General features: G+C 41.0%; 2 protein-coding genes across 2 annotated transcripts in view; one reads left to right on the forward strand and one right to left on the reverse strand.

Moving 5' to 3' along the window:
- AKAP9 (A-kinase anchoring protein 9) overlaps positions 1 to 7,555 on the forward strand; it is a 106,006-nt gene extending 98,451 nt beyond the window's left edge. Inside the window, exons 44-51 of the mRNA XM_058033603.1 lie at positions 786 to 894; positions 1,743 to 1,928; positions 2,491 to 2,691; positions 3,091 to 3,323; positions 4,314 to 4,399; positions 4,991 to 5,066; positions 5,908 to 6,047; positions 6,667 to 7,555. Of these exons, the coding sequence (XP_057889586.1) occupies positions 786 to 894; positions 1,743 to 1,928; positions 2,491 to 2,691; positions 3,091 to 3,323; positions 4,314 to 4,399; positions 4,991 to 5,066; positions 5,908 to 6,047; positions 6,667 to 6,710 (1,075 nt within the window). The 3' untranslated portion in view covers positions 6,711 to 7,555. The remainder of the gene's footprint in view (positions 1 to 785; positions 895 to 1,742; positions 1,929 to 2,490; positions 2,692 to 3,090; positions 3,324 to 4,313; positions 4,400 to 4,990; positions 5,067 to 5,907; positions 6,048 to 6,666) is intronic.
- Positions 7,556 to 7,685: 130 nt separating this feature from the next.
- Positions 7,686 to 19,071, reverse strand: LOC131089083 (lanosterol 14-alpha demethylase). Its single transcript, XM_058033615.1, has 10 exons — positions 18,852 to 19,071; positions 17,862 to 17,960; positions 16,710 to 16,886; positions 13,166 to 13,292; positions 12,116 to 12,290; positions 11,820 to 11,939; positions 11,161 to 11,356; positions 10,477 to 10,572; positions 9,419 to 9,587; positions 7,686 to 8,755 (listed from the first exon to the last, which is right to left on the reverse strand). The coding sequence occupies exons 1-10, from the start codon at positions 19,023 to 19,025 to the stop codon at positions 8,577 to 8,579; spliced, it is 1,512 nt and encodes a 503-aa protein (XP_057889598.1). The 5' UTR covers positions 19,026 to 19,071; the 3' UTR covers positions 7,686 to 8,576.
- Positions 19,072 to 21,021: the final 1,950 nt, after the last annotated feature.

Raw genomic sequence — 21,021 nt, forward strand, 5'->3', positions numbered from 1 at the left:
TGGGGTTGTTAGTTTTATTGTGTACAATACATACACAGTTTTATTGTGTATGCTGTCACTTGAGATATACTGATGTAAGACAGGATCACAGAGTATCAAGTGCTGCTGTAAATCCTGTATGTTTTAATAGAGTCCTTTCTAAGGCACAGCAAAATAGTCTTTTTTTCCTCTGAAAAGTGATAAGGTTTATTTGGGTATGGTATAGGTAGATGAATTTTAAATAGTAATTAAATAATTCATCATGTATCAGGGAATGAATATAGGGATTATTGTTCTGCATCATCCTTCTTGGGGAAAAAATTATTATGGTCAAGTGAAACTGATCTTGATTCTTATTTTTGGAAGGTTACTGTCTCCATAAGATTAAAAAATATCATGGTACCAGGTCCATGGGAGGTTTGAATCTGTTTTTATTTTGCTGTGATGGTCATTTAATATTAAACATTCCTTCTGAAACATTTGCAGAATGCAGTATATCTGGAAAATACCCTAGGACTTTGATAACACAGATTCAACAGATTTGTGGGAGGCAGAACCACAATTTAAAATGTGCTTCATGTAGAATATCCCTGTCTACAAATGAGTGGAAACTGTTCTATATACTTATTTTTTAAATCAAGACAATTTTATTTAGAGTCACTTAGCAGTCTGGAAAATGTTGCCCTGTCTCCAGTGCTGCTGAAGTGACCTACTATAGATCCAGCGCATTGGAGTCCATGGAAAGTCCTTTTAGTCTGACTCGTGGTGTCACAGCTGATCTGCTGTTGAAACCCCTTTTGTTTCAGATTGCAGTTTGAAACAGCAGATGATCAGGACTTCGTTTCAGTACAAAATGCTATTGAAGAAGTTATTTCAGAACTGAAAATACTGCCTGGATTGCCCAGTCTGGAAGAGGTGAGAGTCAATGCTGTAACTTTGATGGGAGAGTTAGGATGAAGAGCTGTGAAGAACTGCAGGGAGTTTGTAAGCTTGTACTTATTCAGGTCTTTATAGGAGAAAATTCCAGCAAGTGTTCTGACTGGAGTTTGTAAAGTGTAAAAACCCCGATCCTTTTTTTTTTTTTTTTCAAATTTTAATACTTTAAAAGTGATTTTTCACCTTTCAAATCAGAACTTTTCCAGTTTCATTTTAAATGTCTGCATCTCATGGCTTTTTCTTTAAGATATTTTCTTTTCAGTAGTAATCCTATAACTGAGGAAACTTTTCTTAGTACTTCCTGATATTAAAGTCAACATCTAGTATTTCCTGTATTGTGTTGACACAACACATTTACTTAAACTGCCCTATATTTACCAAATGAAAGGCCACTGAAGATTGAGTAGCATGCACTTCTGTAAAAAAAACTGAAGTGAGGTAATCTGTTGCAAAGAATTTGGCAATGTTTGATTTTTAAGTGAGCTTGATTTGGTCCTGTATTTTAAGCAAGGATTTTCAATGTAACTTGAAAAAAGCTTTGAGGCTTTTCTTTTCCTCTAGGTTAGATAAACATAAACATGGTAGAAAACTTCGCAAATTGTTATAGCTGGAAAAATTGAACTTGTATGAAAATACTCTGTTGTCATGTATACAGTGAGTATGGACACCATGATGTGTAGTTTACATGTACAATGAAATTTTTTATATGAAGTTGATACAAAGCTATTTTCATTATCTATAAACGTTTTTCACTGTAAGCCAGTTATTTTCAAGCTGGCAATTTGGATCTCATAGAAGTTGAGTTTGGTTTTCTTTATTCCTCGTAGCTGAAGATGGTGCTGCCGCCAGGGACTCCATCCAGCTCTCTGACTGAGAGGCTGCTCAGGCAAAACGCTGAGCTGACAGGCTTTGTCAGCAGACTGAGTGAGGAGAAGAATAATTTGAGGAATGCTGTTATGAAACTGGAGGAAGAACTGAGAAGATACCAGCACAGACAGCCTTCTGCAGACTATGTATGTCCTTGGTGGTGCTGATCTAATGAGTTATGTATACAGACATAAAAAAGCCTAATTTCTTGTCCTGGTCACCCAGTTGAGAGTGATCAAGTTATCTGTCTTTCTTAGCTTCCCTCTACAGAGTAAATTGATGTGAGTTATTCTTGTTCAGTGGTCAGTATGCCTCAACTCTGTTGAGTGTAAAACTTTGTGATTTTACCCAGCTTCTTTTTGTTAACTACTCCTTTATTTTAAACGCTTTGTGCCTTTCTTTTTCTATCTCTATCTCATCACCGTGAGCAGATCCAGATAGATCCAGATAGTCTTCAAAATCAAGAAGCTAGTATGATCCAGTTGAAGGGACTTTTTTTTTTAGAGAAGCTGTATTTTACTGGGACATTGATTGGGCTCCTAAAGTCACTGTTTTTGAGGTGTCAGAGTGCAAGGGTGGCCTCAGATCCAAGCACTGAATAGTTTTTCTCATTAATTTTATGATCTCTCCAGCAAACCAATGACTAGAATGACATGGCCTAAGCTTCTCCAAATTATGTCATTCAACTTCAGTTTCCTTTGTCTTCAGTCTTCTAGGCACTCATCAGATGTTGGAGTTAATATTGATACTCTTGTTGCTTCTGAGAAGGAGATTTGGAACAGAGAAAGGCTGTCGCTGCAGAAATCTTTGAAACAAGCTGATGCAGAACTCTCCAGGCTGAGAGCAGAGCTCAGGAGTGAGGCTTTCCTCAGAGAACTGGGATCAGATACTGAAAATGCTGTTCTAAGGGTAAGATTTTTTTCCCCCACATACTAACTACAAGTGCTTTAAAAATTTTGATTTGGGCTTATTTTTCATTGTGTTCACTCTGCTTTATTCTGAGTCAAAAGATACTAATTCAGTTTTAAAATTTTCATATTCAGGTATCTGACTATTATTTTTTCTCTCCAACAATGACATGTAAACACCTATGTTGTCCTTTTGTGTGTGCTCTGTTTCTTGCTGTTTAGTGATCCTCAATATATGAAGTTGCATTCAACAAGTGTGAGCAGCAGCACAGTCTTCTCCATGGTACTGCAATGAAATGAATAATCCCAGAAATGCTGTAGAAGTAACAATGTCAAAGGTCTTGGAACTGTTGTGATTCTTGGAGCTTATGGAGCTTTTTGTCTTTTTCTCTTGTTGCAGAGGATTTATGGCAAATACCTACGAGCAGAGAGCTTTCGGAAGGCTCTCATATATCAGAAAAAATATTTGCTGCTGTTACTTGGAGGATTCCAGGAGTGTGAAGAAGCCACACTGGCCCTCATAGCACGGATGGGGGGACAGCCTTCCTACACAGACCTTGAAATCATCACACAGCATTCAAAGGGTTTCACACGATTTCGCTCTGCAGTCAGAGTGTCCATTGCAATTTCAAGGTAACCTGCAGGAAGTTACATTTCAAATAGATACGACTGTGCTGTTTAACAGATACTTTTCTAGCTCTCCAATGAAATCTAGAAATTTTCATATTCCATCTTGTTTAAATGGCATATTTTTGGTAGTCATGAATATAGTAGATACTTTCAGGATGACAGGGTGAGCAGAGTGTAGGTAAATTCTGCAATAGGAATAAGCAGTCTGATTGTTGAAAAGGGCTCAGTATCTGATAATTACAGACAGAGTGTACTGGGTGAAGTCATATTATTAAAAAACATTATTACAATTCTAAGGATTGCACTTATTTACAAAGGTTTTTCTATGCAACTAAATTTCCTGTAAAGATTGAAGTCTTGTATGTAAGTGTAATATAGATTTAGGAATTAATTTTCTTAATCTAGGCAGTCCTTTGAATTTCACAAGACTAAGGATGAGCAGGAATTGGTGAGGAAGAAAAAATAAAGTTTATTACTGCATAGTACTGCTGTGTGGCTAACAAACCTTCTTCACAAAGGTGTGAACCCCCAGGCACTTCTGTTTGCTGTTGTTCTGAGCCTTGTGTATCATATAAATTCAAGTGTTCACATACCTGTTGTGAGAATTTTACTCATAGTGCTCTGCAGTTGCAGTTTTGGGACTGCAACAGAGCAAAAAAGTATATTTAGTATGATTTTAAAATACTGGTGTACTGTAGCTTCGGTGTTTGAGCCTTTAGTGTCCACTTGGACCTATACAGCACCTCTGGAATTGTACAGGTGGAACTGAAAACAGGTTTGGATGAAAGATGGTCTTTCTTATGGATATGCAAAAGGATGTTTTGTACTTGATACTCAGGTTTTAGATGCCCATCTGTTAATTTTGCTTGATGGAAATTACAAGAACTTCTTATACTTTCTAGAATACAAGAAGCAGATTACTTTTATCAGACTATTTCCTTTCTCCTGAAGTGGTTTGTTTTTTGGTTTTTTTTTTTTTAATTTGAAATGCAGAATGAAGTTCCTGGTTCGTCGATGGCACAGAGTTACAGGTTCTGGAGTTCTGACTATCAATAGGGATGTCTTTAGCCAGAACACAGGTAAGTCACTGTCCAGTAATGACTAAAAAAGTTCTATTCACAAGTCACACCACTGCTTAATGGAGATGGGTTTTAATTTGTGTTATCCTCATGAGGAATGAATGGGGACTGTTCTCTCTTTCTTTGTTAATTGTTTGGATTAACCTATTTTAAAAAAATACAGAAGGTTTCCCTATGGAGCATGTTCATGAAAGCAGTTTTAGCTGAGTCATTGGAGTTTTCATAGGAGATCTGCACCACAGGGTCCTTAGAACAAAAGCTTGTCATTCTTTTGAAATAGTTTTCTGTTTGCTTTTCCTAGGAGTCTAAGGAGAACAGAAGCTTCTTTCTTATTTACTGTCTGTTTAGATCTGCACTAAAATCTTTGCTCAGTCTGTGAGAGTTTTCTCATTGACGTCAGTGAGGCCAGGATTTCACCTCTGCTTTTGCTTGAGGGAGTCTGAAAGTGGCCTACACGTGTTAAATGTCATTTTTGTGACATGCAAACAGAAAACTCATAGCTGAGATTCCCAGTGCAAAAGGTCTTACTTTTTTATTTTCCAAGACACTGCTTTTTGTATTTCTAATGTTCTGTATATTTTGTATTTCTAGGTAATGAATTACGGCCTGATTCATTTTCTGCTGGCATGGATCTTTATGGAGATCAGAGGCATTCTTCTAGATCCAGGTCAGGCATGGAATCTCCTAGATCTCCTCTGTACTTTGAACATATATTGCGGTTCTTTTAATATTATTCACTTTCAGGCACTGTTTAAATAACTGGAAGCCTCAGTGTTTACTGCTAAGGTTTGTAACCTTTGATGCTGCAAGGTCTAATTTTTTGTAAGAATATGTCAAAAATTATGTCTCCAGCATTCAGTGTGTGATTACTCATCAAATGATTGAGGCCAAAGCTCACACACCCCTGCCAGTTAAACCGGGTATTTTTCATCAACGGCAGCATTTTTATGAGTGCTGTCATACTTTGATGAGCTTATATGAAGTTGTGAGTTCAGATCTTCACTGAGTATCAAACTCTAGCCATTTTTGGGTTTCATTTTCATGTAAACCACCTCAATATTTGTTATTGTCTTCGTTTTTCATAACCATAACAGTTTACATGGTAAAAACCTTTAATCTATTTTAGCCACTATTGACTTTTACAGAGAGTAATGACAAGAGGCATGCAAAGATGGCCATGTCCTTGTTGACACAAGCTTCTTAATAGAAAACTAAACTTCAATCTACCATGGATTCTGCTGCAATCTCAGTAGGAATTTGCTGGTCAGTCTTTGTCTCCAAAAAATGCAGCAACAAATCCTGTGCAGTAGAAGGAAAAGTCCAGAAACAAAGGAATGGTTTCTCTGGCTTGGGCAGTAGTGGCAGGGAGGTTAAATGGGTTTGATGTGCTGGCTGCTACATGGATATGCAGGCCATAAGGTACCCCTGCCTACAGTATTTTGCTGTGTTGCTGATATTTTGACTCAATGTATCCCTTATTGAAACGGCGTGTGTTGTTGTGCCCCCAGGCTGCAGGGGATGCATGCTGATTTAAACCCGGTGTCCTTCGCCTGTCCCCAGCTGCAGAACTACGACCCCGAAAGGGCGCTGACGGATTACATCCACCGCCTGGAGGCGCTGCAGAAGCGGCTCGGCAGCGTGCAGTCAGGTGCGGCTCGGGCGCCCTGCCCGCACCTCTGGGCCCGCTGGCTCTCTGAGATACACAACAGCTTCCATTTCAATTGCCAGCCTTGAACAAGAGGCATTGCTGAGCTCTAGCAAAAAGCTCACCTAAAAGAAGACTGTAAAATTCTTTGAAAAGCAATACAAGCATGTTTTATAGATTTTGAGATTATTGGTAACACTTGACTTCCCTGGTCTCTAATAAATGCACAGCAAGGGTTCAGTTAGCATCTTGCTAAGAGTTTCAGTTATATTGAGAAAAATGTACCCAGAAAATTGGGAATGTGGAAGAATAATTTTTTCTCCTACCACTTTGATTACAGAAGTTACAGTCAATTTGTCCCATAGAAGATGACAATTTTTGTACTGAAAGAGGAATACATCAAGAAAATTGTCAGAATAATGGGATAAAATTTATCAAACTTGAGTTTTGAAGTTCTTGTGTTTGTCTTCTCCATCATTTGGGAAAATGTTGTTCTTAAAAGAGTTGATCTATAAAAGTCCCTATTCTATGATTTCCCATGTAAAATCTTTCAAGCTTATTCAGCTGAATGAGTGCATGTATTTGTTCCAAGTAATCCTGATGACATTTTTTTCTCTTACAGGTTCGACTTCATACACTCAGTTGCACATGGGTATAAGAAGATAATAATACCCTTCAACATCTCCATCACTGGCAGTGATGCTAACAGATTGCCTTCTGTAAATCTGTGCTCTTTCTGTGCTTTTGTATAACGTGTACATTGTGGGACCAATATGAACACAGCTATACGATTGTATACAGTTCCATCCTGGCACACCCACAGAGACTGGGATTTATGGATGTAGGCACTTTGTGTTCATGGGAAAAAAAAATCTGAACAAAAAAAAAATCCCCAAACAAACCCACCCCCCAGAAATCTCCCCAAACCCAAAACAAACTCCCCCGACCATTAAATTACATGTATATTTGTGGAATGCTAATTTAAATGATTAACTTATAAAGTGTGTATTTATCAAAAGGGTGCAAAGATGAAACTTGTGTATTAATTACATTGAGCTACATTCAGCAAAGTTTACTTGCACTTTTTCTGGCAAGGCTACTGAAGTTACATTGACTCTCATAATATTTGCTACTGGCAGTGCTGACAGAATATCACTTGTAGAGACCTATTTTTGTAATGGTAGAAGTTTTGAATTTTATGGGTATTTTGTCAAAGTACTGAAATAAACATGACTTCATGCTTCTAAGTGTGTTGAGAACTGCTCCCTTATTCACATGGAAGAGGTTACTCCTGCCTGAGTTCCTCCAGCTTGTAGTAACTGCAGCTAGACTTTCTACAGACTCCAGAGTTCTGCTCTCAGAGACAGGGACAGGGACAAGCCTGGCTTCTGCAGACCCTGGTCACATCTCACAGGGCTGGGAGGGAAGAGCCTGTGCTCTCTCACCGGCCATGACTGATACAAACACCAGGTTTTAGAACAGTTACACTGAATTTAGACCAGGAAGGACAAGACAAAACCCTGGTTACATGGAGCACTGCTGAAGGGGGCACTGCCCACTCCAACAGAGAGTTACAAATTTACTGATGAAACCTTTTCAAAAAGAAGTACAGAAATGAGCATGTAAAACTTCTCCAAGAGGTTTGTTTACAAATTTAATTCAAAATTCCCATGAGCCAGAGCTCATTACCATTTATCATAAGCATTCTTGAACCAAACACCATTTAGCAATCCTGCATGAGTCATTACAAACCCAGACAACATTCAGCTATTTCACCTTTTTACACACAAACATGTTATTTACAAAATTCATGTTGTTCATATCTTCATATTGTTACTCTTCCACTTGACATCAAGCTTCCAGAGATCACCACTTTCAATTTTTTTAGAGAATTACTTGTTTCTTTCTGAACATAAGCATTTTACAATTACTTCAAGTTAGACAGTTAAATGGCTCATTCTTGAAATGACTTACCTGTGAACACTTTGAACTCTGCCTACCACTTAGCTGCACAGTTATGTTTTCTTAAATCAGCCAAGACCATCATTCACTTGGAACAGGATCATAAATGCCAAAGGAAGGGCACCACCAAGTAGAGGCCCCTGTGGTGCCTGTTCCCAGATGGGTTTGCTGAAATTGGGTACAGAGGCAAGGTAGGCAGCCTTGCCCCTTGGTTGTCTGGGGAAAGTAATCTTCAATTATTTTTCAAAAGGAAGGAGTTCAGTTGTAGAAATTACTTTTTTCTTCATTAGGAGGATCTGGCATGCACCTTAAAAGTGTTACATCAATAGAAAAGACACTTTTGCTTTAAAAATGCAATGAGAAAATTGTAGAACAAGCAATTACCCACAGCAGCAGTAAACAGTGTGGGCGAACAAAACAGATGCAAAACTACAATTGCAGAAGTTTTGCTATTGTTGCTTTCCTAACAGTAGATTCATCAGCTTCCATCTGCCACTTATCCTGTCACAATTTTATTCAGAAGTCTGTTAGTTCACACGACTTTAAAAAGTAAGGTTTTAGCGCCAGAGTTTACAGTGACCGCCTCTTGTATCTGATAACAGGGTTGTTAGGTGTGTGTATCATTGTTGTGTAATTTATAGTTGGAAAATAACCATTGATGAGATCAAATTCATACAAACGAAGCAAAGTAGACCAAATAGTCTTAATTTGAACATAAGCAAAGTTTTCTCCAATGCAGCGATGACGGCCTAAAAAGAGAGCCATAAAATGCCATTAGAATATTTCATTGGATCACCTTTGACAATCAGAAAACTTCAGAAGTTTTATGCAGACAGTAGTTGCCCCTTTCTCAACAATCTGAGGCTCTGATTATTTCACATACCCCATTCTATAATTCCACCCAAGTCTTATTTTTCCAAGTTGTCACTGCATAAAGCAGATGAGTAAGGTGGAATGAGATTGTGCTGTTCTGTCCCCACTAGGCAGCATTAATTTATGTATCAGGAAAGAAGCATTTGCAACACAGAAATGAGATCAGCTCTAACTCCATCACAGCAGTATTTGCAAACTGTTCTGAAAGTTGGGACTCTGCAGACTTTTTCTCTGCCTTCAACTGAACTTGTGTTACCAGGTTTGTCCTTGACTTGAAAAGATGTGAGTCAAGCATCACTCATGCTAACCTGAAGGTGTTTTGATAACTGCTGTGAGAGATATATACAGCTATGACTAATGCAGAACTATTAACTTTTTTCTTTTAATAGCACCTTCAGAGTAAGAAAACTTTCAGGCAAAAACAGGAAAAAAACCAAATCTATCCTCAGATGCTGCAGCGTGGAGAGGTGCTGTAGGAGATAGTTGGTGTGAGCCACCTCAGCACAACCTCACACAAGGTGCTGCATTCTCTTACTCACCAGCACCAAATGGAATGTATGTAAACTTCTCTCCAGCTGCTGGGTTATCTTGAAGGTATCTGTCAGGCTTGAAGTCCAGAGCATCATTCCAGGAGTCTCTGAGTCTGTGATTAACAGTGGGAGATACACACACTTGATGGCCAGGGGGAATATTGTATCCAGCAATAGTCTACAAGAGAAGAGACAAGACCCCACATGACAAAAGGTCTCAATTTTTCTTTTTAAAATGTTACCTGAAGTGTTATATCATGACGCTTTAAATTTCAAGAGTTTTTGGCCAACTGCATTTAAAATTACTGCAACCCAACACTTCCTCGCATACTTGAACAGGACACAGTGCTCAAGGAGTTGCAGGAACCTTCCAGCTGTTTTAGTAAGGCTCACAGTTCTACAGGAGGTTTTTTTTTAAAAAAAAAAAAAGGAAAGAATGAAATTAAAATTTATTGAAAGCCTTTGACATTGAAGGGACATGGTTAAAAAAAATTTGAATTTTTGACATGGTACCGTACTTGTACAAACAGCCAGTTTTCTTTCAGATTTACCTAGCTTGTATTAAAAGCAAGCCAAATTTTTCTATTACACTAATTAAAAGTACCTGGCAAACAAGAAAATAGTGGCACCAAACTAAGCTCAAATAAGACTGGTAACTACAAAACTACTGGTTTTGCTGAAAGAAAATAGCACATGGCTGTTGCTGGATCCCAGAGCTGCTCTTCTCCAGGTGGAACAATCCCTGTTCCCTCAGCCTCTCACCACCAGTGCTGCAGCCCTCTCTCAGCCAGGTGGCCCCTCTGCTTGTTTCACTTCATCAGTCTTTTGCTTGCTGGGGGCTGCAGGGGTCTGAAACTTGACACAATTCCACATGAAGGTAAAAAAATACCAAGTTCAAGGTATTAATTGCTTTCCTAACTCGACATTGGCTATGCTACCGCTGACAGAACCCCAGAATGCCATCAGCTTTCCTCCCTCCCAACAAACACAGCTCACTTCTGTTTCCTTCTGCCAGCTGAGACCTAGCCTGTGCTGCTGCAGTGAAATTAGCTCCAAAGTGTCCTCACCTGAGGAGTTCTGGCCATTCTCATCATGGTCATTATAGGAGGTCTAAGCCTTAAAGTTTCTTTTAGACAGCGATCCAACAAACTGAGATCTTTGAGCTGAAAATAGAGAGAAAATGATGTACCAAAATTTAGCCAAGTTTATTCAACACAAACAAAATGCTATTTTATACCATTTAAAAACATAAAATAGTGAAGAGTAAGTAGTTTGTATTTACATGTACTTCATTAGCTACACTGATTATTTCTTTTCCATTTGATTCAATTAAGAAGGAAAAAATCACTGACCGGTGCAATTAAATACAACTACTGTCTTAGTGATTTGTCTCTTAAGTATTTTCTGTTGCCTAATTAAAGAACACTGCATTGTTCTGAAACATTGCATTTCTTTCCTCTGTGAAAATATGAGGATCTTCTACAGAACTGTCATTTATTAAATAAACATAGGAATGACAATTTCCCTAATGAACACTGATTAAAAAAACAGTATCAAGCTGAAAATTTACTTGGACAGGAAGAGAAGAAGAAATGTACTGGCAAACAGCATTATCAGAGAATGACCGTGCCAATTATGATTTTAACACAAAAGCATGTGACTGTATTTCAGGTCCAATGAGCTTTTAATTTTTTTTAAAAGAAGCCTCTAAAAGTATGAAAATACCCCTAGGACTTATGTAACATACAGACCTGATCATAAGTTAAGGGTGGCAAGTCCTCCCCACACACAGCTTTCTGTTCTGCATAGCACTGCTCCTGCAGGGCTTTGTCCCTGGCGAGGAAGAAGCCGAGCCAGGCGCTGGTGGTGGAGGAGGTGTGCTGCCCTGCCAGCAGCAGCCCGATCAGCATCCCCGCGATTTCATCGTCCGTCAGCGCGCGCCCGTCCCTGCAGAGAAGGAACCGCGCTGCAGCTTCATCTGGTCACACTGCACTATTGAGCACTGCTATCTATACAGCAGCAGTTACAATTCCTTCTAACATACTCCTTACTCCTACTCTTTAATTGCCTACCCTAAACAAAGAGGAGAAAGATCTAAGGGGAAGGAGAAGGGAGAACAGAGGGAGAGAGACTCTTTAGGAGCCTTGAAGAAAATCATTCCTCAACAGCCAGCAAAGAGAAAGGAAGCAACCTCAGTTACCATCTCACGACCATCAGTGAAAATCTCAGAAATCTGAATAACCATTGACAACTGAAGTTTTAAACCTGTTTATAATAATACAACTAGGACGAACTGCATGCAACAAAACCAATTCAGAACATGTGGCAGTGTTTCTTGGGTTGTGGTAGATAGTTCTAACTAAAGAGCTCAAAGTTAATCTTCAAATAAGTCTTTAAACTCTTGGCTTACTTGTATGAAGCATCAAGTAGAGTTTGGAGCATGTCATCCTCCTTTTTCTCAGACTTCCGACGTTTCTGGATAACCTTGTAGAAAATATTCTTTATTTCTCTGTGTGCTCGATCTCGTCGTCTGCGATTCAAAACGCTTCCATTAGCAACTTTACACAACGTAACACAAAATGCTTATGAGCATTTATTGGGATGTCTAGAATAGCTTACAAAGAAGAAGTGGTGGGGAGGGGGGGCAATCCAAACAATGGTGTTTAGATAAAATGCTGAAGTGGCTCGCTCTGTCAGCGCGGGTACCTGAAGCTCGGCAGAGGCAGCCAGCCTGGCAGCAGCCAGGCAGCGTGAGTGAAACCCCCGTCCAGGTCGGCGTACAGCTGAGCCACCTTCTCGTCCAGCAAGCCTCGGATCTCCTTCCCATGTAAGCAATGGCTTGCTGTCAAAATGATCAGTTCTGAAAGGGCTTCAAACAGGTCTGAGGAAAGGTTTGGAAAACATTACTGAAATGTGGCTGATCAGATGTTTCTTTGAACAAGTTAGTAATTCTTCCAAAGCAAGCCATGCATCACAAGCTCAATCCTTAATAAATATAGGTGAAGTCATACAAAAATTTAACATGAAATCCAAATCCATAGGAAACCAGTTAATTTTGCTGTCCACTGAATTATTTTTATATAGTAGTCCTTAGACACTTAAATATCAATTTATATATTACCATATTATGAACTACGTTTACATATGAATCATATACATTCAAAATAATTCAATATATTAAAATGTGACATTATTATATAATTGTTATGCATTTATATATAAGTATGTATGTTTAAAGAATATTTGACACTGTTATGCAACTGTGAGCTTGCAATGATGATGAAGGGCAAGTTGGGAGTGAGGGAAAATAACAATTTCATTTCAGTCACTAACGTAACCATATGAGCTTCTAAGATGCAGTTTTTCACTGCAGAAACTCCCAGAGCCAAGATCTTCAGCACAGGCTCTCTAGGAAGTCAGAGCTGAAGCTTTTCCCAGGGACTAGGAAATGGTTACACTGAGCTGACTGATACCATCCAAAACAAGCGAAACAGGTGCACTATGAGCTGACTAAGAAAGCAAAACTAACACAGTCCTTCATCCCTTTCAGTGATTTTCTGAGCAGCTTTATTCTCCAATAGTCTTACATTTGATTTTTAAAAATCTGTATTTTCTTTCTTCTGATATTCAGTATCCTTTTACCTATGTAATATTTAATTTCTTTTATATTGCAGTACATCTTTTACAAAAATATGCTGCATTGGCCCTAAGTACATCTCAGAAAACTGGAGGAAAAATGTATTTGATCCTGCTTACTTTTCTCTCCACATTCTCCCCATGCTTTGAAATACTCCTTTGTTTCTTCTTCAATCACAGATACATGCTGTCTAAACTGGGCAATGTTTAGCCCAGTTTTGAGCATCTTCTTCTGTTCCAAAAATACCTAAAAGAACCAAGACAGAATAAGCAATCAGTACAAGGACCATCTTATTAATGTGATTAAAACTTATTAGAATTTCTACTATAAGAACATCCAAAAGTAAATAGGGATTATGATTAGGACTGCAGGGTACAGCAGATACTCAGTTTTTACTAACAGGTAATACTCTGTTTTTCACTTCTTTGTCTTTGAAGCAATAGTTCAGAAACATTCAAGTAAAGTAATAGCTCAAAGAAGCTATTCTTTCCTTACTGCAAAAGAAGTTCTCTCTTTTGCAGTAACCAAACAAAAAAATTATTTTAGTATCTTAATTAAGCTTTCTCCCTGAAGATACAAAATGCATGCAAAGTTGAACTATGAAATGCCCTTTAGATATATAATCACAAATATAACCAGCCCCGTCTTTGCAAAGTCTGGATTTAGCCTGTGTCCCCTGATATGTGGCCTCCTCACCTTCTCTCCCTCTCCTGTGTTCTCTCAGGCAGAAGGTCCCTGAACTAGAGATGACCCTTTCTTTTACAGAGCCCTCTGATCTCACTGCCCAGGAAGTCAGACAGGCAGGAGGCAAACTGCTTCCTAGGAAAATGGTGAGTTTCACACCCTTCTCACCTATTTTCTATGTATAGATTCACAGCTAACAAACCTACCAGTGAAAAACCCTTTGTTACATGAGAACCATTCAATATCATTGAGAAGACATTGACTCAGAAAATTATTAATTTGATTTTTATGCCCTAATTATGAATGAGGCATCTGCACTGTACCATGAGTACTACACCAAAAACTGTCTTCCCACCAAGGGCTCTGCATGTATGATACAGAACAAAAGGCATTAAGAGAAAAGCTACTTCCCAGAAGCTTCTGTTTTGAGAATGCAGTGAGGAGCCCAGCAGTCTGTCAGAGGGCACACATGCCACAAAGCCACAGAGCAAAGAGACAAGCACATTTTCCCTTGCAGCATGCCAGCCACTCTCCAGCTTGATGGAGACAGGAATAGCCAAAGGAGTGAACACATCCTCTGCAATTTCAGCTCCTCTCAACCAAAAACTATCTGCAAGAGGCTTGGAGGGAAAAGAGCGAGACTGAATATGAGTTGATGTATTGACTATGGATATTAACAATTACCAGAATCACTGGTAAGTAAGCAAGTTACTAATTTTAAAGAATAAAGGATGGTTCTTCCAAACACATGTCTGAAAGTCACAGAATTAACAGATAGTTACCAGCTTAAGCAGAGAAAAGGGGGTCCCAAAAGAAACTTCAGGATGATCCATCAATTATTGAATGCCAATGAAATTTTCCATGGCTCTCTAAATGCCTTCCTATTAGATGTCTGAAATGAAATCGTGGTGGTGACACTGTGCAAAAAAAACCCAGCTTATCTCTAGCAGAATGCATTCGGCCACAACTGGCTGTGCTACCTCTCTAGCTTCATAAAAGGAAACTAGAGATAATCAGAGTCAGAGATCATTTAAAGGTCAATAGCAAATTCCCTGTATCTCTTCACTGTGGAAAAAGAGTAATTTTTGGAGAAAAAAGGATTTTTCTGAGGAACTTGAATCTGCAGAGATAATAGGAAAGAAGTCCTTCTGGTATCAAAGGTATGAATTAAGCAGACATGTCCACACATACCCAAGGTTTACTGAGTAATATGGTTCATCTCTTGACTAAAGCAGAACTCAAGTGCACTCTAGGGAAAAAGAAAACCTAGGGTGACTGTAGAAAAGTACCTAATTTCAGAAAAAAGCAACAAAAAGCTGTATATGGTGGGGCAATGAGGTAGGCCTTAATCATCCCTAGGTGCCTGAAGTACATGGTGGTAGAGAAATGCCCATTTCCAAGGAGCTTACAGGAAATTCTATAAAATTGATGGATGAGATTAGATTACATCAAAGAACTAGCTCTTGCATGAAGACAGGCATTCAAATCCATTCACAAACGAAGAGCATGAAAGCAGAAGTCAAACCATCTGTAACAAGTGGGTAAACTTTCACAGAATTAAGGACAAACCATGACCTTTTAGTTTCAAGAAGACATCCCATGACAGTCAGAATCCACAAAACAACACAGTGAAAATCCAGCCAAGTTTTCAGCCTGATTCACAGATACTCTTCTGAAACAAGTATATACCAGAGAAGAACACGAGATGCACTGCAGAGAATTGTGCATGCTCCACACTCCAGCAGCTGCAAAAGTGATTCACAACTCCATCCCTGACTTTTTGAGGAAGACCTCTGACTATGTGAACTGTAGAGACAAGTCTGTTAGAATGATCCCATTCATGGAAGAGATATCCTAGGACACAAGAAATTGTCTCCTACTTGTTGTCCAGGCTGCAGTCCTGCTGGCTCTCATAGGGATGAGGAGCTATGCAAATCCATCAAGTGCCAAAGAACCTACCACCCAACCAACCAATTCTCCCCCAGCCTGCTATCCACAATTTAGTACTTCTGACAAAGGAGGAGACAACCAAGTTCTCCTTTACCTACTTAGAAAGTAGCAAGTTGCAGGTAGTTAGCTGTGTATGAGATTTCCAAAAGAACAGGGTATGGCCAACATGCTTATTCTGTGGATTGTGGCAAAATGCCAGCGTGGAAGCACAGAGAGTAGTGATTACTGCCCCTAAGCCACATCATTAACAGGGCAACAATCACAGCATGTAGGCAGGGATGAATGAAGAGATATGCTAAGGAGGAAAATAAATTGATGGTCACAGAAACTAGCAGAAACTAGACTGGCATTCACACTAACAAAATGAGGCCAGAACTGAAGATCCAAAAATAAAGCATATCACAGAGCTGTTTCTTCCACCCAATTACTCTGCTCTACAACATGCACTGAACAGAGTGCCAGTGGAGCCACAGAAAAGTTGGCTTCTGCACTTTGAGTCTGACATGACAGGCCATCCTCACAAACAAGAAAGCAGCCAATCTTAGCTCAGATACAATGCCATGTGACACAGCCCCCATGCTCCCATTCAGACTGCATTCTGCAAACATACACAATGATTTCTGTCTGAGCAAAACAAAGCTTGTGGTTCAAACTGTTAAATTATTACTCCCATGTCTAGATTTGGCATGGCATAAATATAAAGCCCCCACTCTTAGGGCTTTCTCAGAAGAAAGACCTGAAGTTGCTTGGAATGAAAAAGTGAGCTGCAGGCAGTGGCACGCTGCATGGGAAGAAAAAAGTGACTGACTAGTTTTTCCTCTATGGTGAGAGTAGGTGGTGTCAAAAACAAACAGCCAGGTGGTAAACAAAGCAACCTGAACATTCCAGATTATCCACGAGACTGCTTACCTATTGCAATATGTACAGATCATACAAACACAACCCCACACGCAGAGCCAGGAGCTCAGGGCTGCCCACACAGCACTGAAGCTGCCCTGCTTTCCTAGTGACGGCCCTGAAGATACAAACCGCGTTGGGGACGTCGTAGGCGACGCCCCTGCCGAAGACGGGCGTGGTGAGGCGCGAGTACACGTCCTCCGCGTTCAGGTCCTCGTTCTTGCTGTTGAACAGCAGCGCTGCAGCATCACTGCCCAGCAGGTACGTGAATGTCTTGCCAACCATCGTGAAACTGAACACAGGTCCGTACTAAGAGAGAGAATAAACAAAAAAACCAATTGATTTGAAATAAGAACAAAAACCATTAAATCCCCTATCCCGTATAATCTTTCATAAATGAATTTTTCTACTTCTAAGAAGTATCTAGACATTTAATAAAGACACATCTATTTTAAACCACATTTAAATTCGTTCTCTATGTACACACTAGTGATATCTAATGTTATAATGAACACGTACAAGCATGCACATTTTAAAACCATTTATCTTAGAAAACATTAATAAAAGATCAGTCACACCAAAAAAAAATAACAGAGATATTGCAGCAGATATTGACCCCAGTAATCTACAAACAGTCTCAAAAAATTATGGATTTATGGAGTTATGCATAGATAATTAGGGGTAAATATGATTTTGAAGTTTAAAAGTCATCTCTAGCAGACCTTCATGCACCAGATTCGATGTTCTCTAAGCTAACCAAGCTAATGTTTAAGCTTATAACTCCAGTTTTAGACAATGTGAAACAGCTTGATAAATTTATTTTAATTGAAATTAAGGCTCTACTGATTTAGTTCATTCCTTCTGGGCTGTTACAGTATAAAAACTACTGAGGTTTTATACACTGGATCTTTTAACATCAGAGAGGCCCACAGAGGTGGTCAGCTACATTCCAACCTGGTCACAGATTGGTAAAGAATATGAGTAAAGGTTACCAATTACAGTAAGAAATAATTTCATGCAAATGACTTTTTAATTAACTTGTGATTCAGCTATGAGTATTACCCAAATGTACAAGCATATTTGTGACATGAATCATGAGAGCTCAGAAAACACTACTGCTACATAAAGAGATTTGAAGATCACAGAGCAAATGTGCACACTCCATTCTATATTGGAGATGGTAAATGAGAATAAATTGATTTTCAACAGGCCCCAGACAGAGAACTTAATAGATATACAAAACTACGTTTGTATATGCTCAGCCAATCATGTGGGAAAACATACCTTGTCATAAGCATTTTCCAAAAACTCAATGGGACTCTTTCCAAATGCAATTGCATGACCAAGGAAAGGGATGCCTGATGAAATAAAAGGTGGGTAGTTCTGTAGAAGGAAGAGAAAAATAAACACTGAATTTTCTTCAGAGATTATCACAGACTCATGAACTAACAGGATATCCTGAGGGAAGGGATATCCTAGAAGGGAACCACAAGGATTGAAGTCCAACTCCTGGCCCTGCACGGGACCACCCACAAGGGTGACAGCACGTCTGTGATAGCATGTCCGTGACAGAGCTGTCCAAACGCTTCTCGAACTCTGCCAGGCTTGGTGCTCAAAGTACATGTGCCAGTGCCCAGAAGTTATAAAATCATGTCCATTTACATAAAAACTAACCAAAGAGAAAGTTTTATATATGTTTGTTTAAACTCTTTTGTGAAAAAGCCAACTTTCAAAAATTATTCAGTTGTTTAGATAGAGCTATATTTAAAAGCAGCAAAGGTTAAAATAAAGTTGATATGATTGCGATTCTTCCTACGCTCCCTCTGAATGTGAAGGACAAAGATACTGCAACTGAAGAGAAAGCAGCCAGAAACGAAACAGTGCTGGAGGACTTGCTAAACAGCCCCTCAAATGCACTTTCATACATTAGCACTGTGTTTCATACATTAGCGGGCACCTTCTCCTAAGCTCCATCGATGAAACAGCACCGGGAACGCCCCAGGGCTCCGCCAGCCGCGAGTGCCTCTGCCGCTCGCGGTACCGAGTAGCCCGGTGAGGGCCAAGCGGGCCGGCTGCCCCACGGCGCGGCTGCTGGGAACGCCGCCCGCCCGCCGGACCCGCTCCCCCACGCCGGGCTTTCAGCGCCGCTTTCCCCGCGCTCCCCAGGGCTGTCCCGGGGCCGCTCCCGAGGGCTGTCCAGAGGCTGCAGCGGCCGCCCGGCTCCCCCGGCCCGCGGGCACCGTCCCCGCTGCGGCCGCCGCCCGCCGCGCTCACCTTCTTTTCGGAGCCGAGGTGTCGCCGGTAGCCGAGCTGGAACAGGTAGCCGAGGCTGAGCGCGAAGGCGGAGGCGGCCAGCACCAGGGAGAGGGGGTTGCCGACGGCCACCCGCTCCAGCAGGGACCCGCCAACCTCCATGAGGTTCAGCATCTTCTCGGCGCCCGCCGCCATCGGCCGTGGCTCGGCAGGGCAGGGCGGCGCGGTGGGCCGGGCTGGTGCGAGCCCGTGCGGCGGCTCCGGCGCTGGGCTGATCTCTGCCCATGTGACGATTGCCGGCGCCGCAGCCAATCCGCGGCCGCGCCGCGCGGGGTGACGGCATCGCCCGGGCTGCGGCGCGCGCCATTGGCGGGCGGCGGGCGGGGGCCGGGCCGGCCCCCTCAGAGCTCCGCCCCTTCAGAGCTCGGCCCCCTCACAGCTCGGCCCCCTCAGAGCTCCGCCCCCTCAGAGCTCGGCCCCCCCAGAGCTCGGCCCCTTCAGAGCTCGGCCCCCTCAGAGCTCCGCCCCCTCAGAGCTCGGCCCCCTCACAGCTCGGCCCCCTCAGAGCTCGGCCCCCTCAGGGCTCGGCCCCCTCAGAGCTCCCCCCCTTCAGAGCTCCGCCCCTTCAGAGCTCGGCCCCCCCAGAGCTCGGCCCCCTCAGGGCTCGGCCCCTTCAGAGCTCGGCGCCTCAGGGCTCGGCCCCCAGCGGCGCTCGGCGCCTGGATGTTTGAAACGCTGGGTGTCCTCGAACAGGCGTACAGCGCGGTTCTCCTGCGGGAAATTATGCCTCTGACGGTGAGCCGTGCCTCGGGCATCACTGCCGGCGCCCCCGCTGACATCCCAGGGCGCTGGTTTGCAAGGCTGCACAGCGCCCGGAGAACGAGGACCGCTTATTTGTGTTTCATTCCGGATGCCCCAAATGTTTAATGTCAGAAAATCCGCGTGTTGTTTTTGAAATGAGTTTCCACTGAGATGTGAGGGATTAAGATCCAATAGTGCACAAAGCTGCATTTGGAAACAGAGACCTCATCGCAGCTGAGGTTAGCTGCTTGTCCACGTACAGTTTTTCAATTCAATGGGAATGTATCTTAATGCATTTCCAGAAAATTCTGGTTTGGGTAGGCCTTTTCAAGGCAGTATTTGTTCATCCACTGAGTACAGTCAGTTTCTAAAGTTTAAATGTGTAAATCTGGGAAATCTAGCAGGAATTACATACAATGAGACATTTCAACAGGGTACAGTTGCGAAGACTATATATAATGCTTTTAAATAAATTTTTGCAAAGTTCAGAAACATAGATTCCCTACTAAATCTGAAAGAAACTATTTGTTGTCATCAGTTCTGAGTATTTTTATCAATTGGAAAAGGTGCACAGGCAGAAGCATAAGTTTGTTACTGAATGAATATTCTTGTAGGTTTTTAAAACGTAATATCCTGTGGTAAACCCTGTACCAAGGTCTCACATGTACTGAGTATCACTAGATGAGTGGAGGTAGCAGTGAACACTTGTGAATGCCGAGATGTGCATGGAATCGATGTTGAGTATCTTAAACTCTTCATGTCAGCTATGGGATCTACTAAAGTTTTCAATTTGTTGACTGCAAGCTCTGAAGTTTCAGCACTTTTCAGGGCCAAAGGAAATTCATCAGTGCTGTAGTGATTGAGAAAGAGTTCCTTCATATTTACAAGCCTTGACAATTCTTTTGGGGGACATGAGAGCTATCACTGGTTGTTAATGACATTCTGCTCTGTCAATTTATGAAGTAAGGACATTTTTGGTGAAATAGTGTCAGTCAATTTCTTCCAAGGGAGAGGATTTCCAGATTAATTACCTATATATGAATATAGGTTTTACTTTTTATGTAATTATATTTTATATAATTATATTTAAATTTATATAGAATAGTAATTTTGTACATTATTTTTATATCTTTACCCTATAGTAGTAACAATTAAGGTAAAGCAGAGCTTTTGTATGTTCTTTCTGTTGAACCTGTATTTCTTTTTTCAGTCAACAGCCCAGCTTCAAGCTGCATCCAGCTGTAAGCTCACAATGGTTGGGGAACCCCCTGCTCCCTGCAGCAATTGTTCCCTGCACCAAGCTGCAGCAGCAGGACATCACCCCAGGACCAAAGTTCCCTCTTGAACAAGCTGCTCACTGGGGTCAGTTATTCCACTTGGTAAAATCCTG

The sequence above is a fragment of the Melospiza georgiana genome, chromosome 1 (genome assembly GCF_028018845.1).
Source record: "Melospiza georgiana isolate bMelGeo1 chromosome 1, bMelGeo1.pri, whole genome shotgun sequence".
NCBI classification, from domain to species: domain Eukaryota; kingdom Metazoa; phylum Chordata; class Aves; order Passeriformes; family Passerellidae; genus Melospiza; species Melospiza georgiana.

Excerpts from the sequence above, each read along its gene's own strand:
- LOC131089083 (XM_058033615.1), bottom strand. The coding sequence starts at position 19,025 with ATGGCGGCGGGCGCCGAGAAGATGCTGAACCTCATGGAGGTTGGCGGG. Across the intron at positions 12,291-13,165 it reads GGGAGAATGTGGAGAGAAAA|ACCTGTTTGAAGCCCTTTCA; the intron begins GTAAGCAGGATC and ends ACCTTTCCTCAG. Across the intron at positions 8,756-9,418 it reads ATACATTCCATTTGGTGCTG|GCCGTCATCGCTGCATTGGA; the intron begins GTGAGTAAGAGA and ends CTCTCTTTTTAG.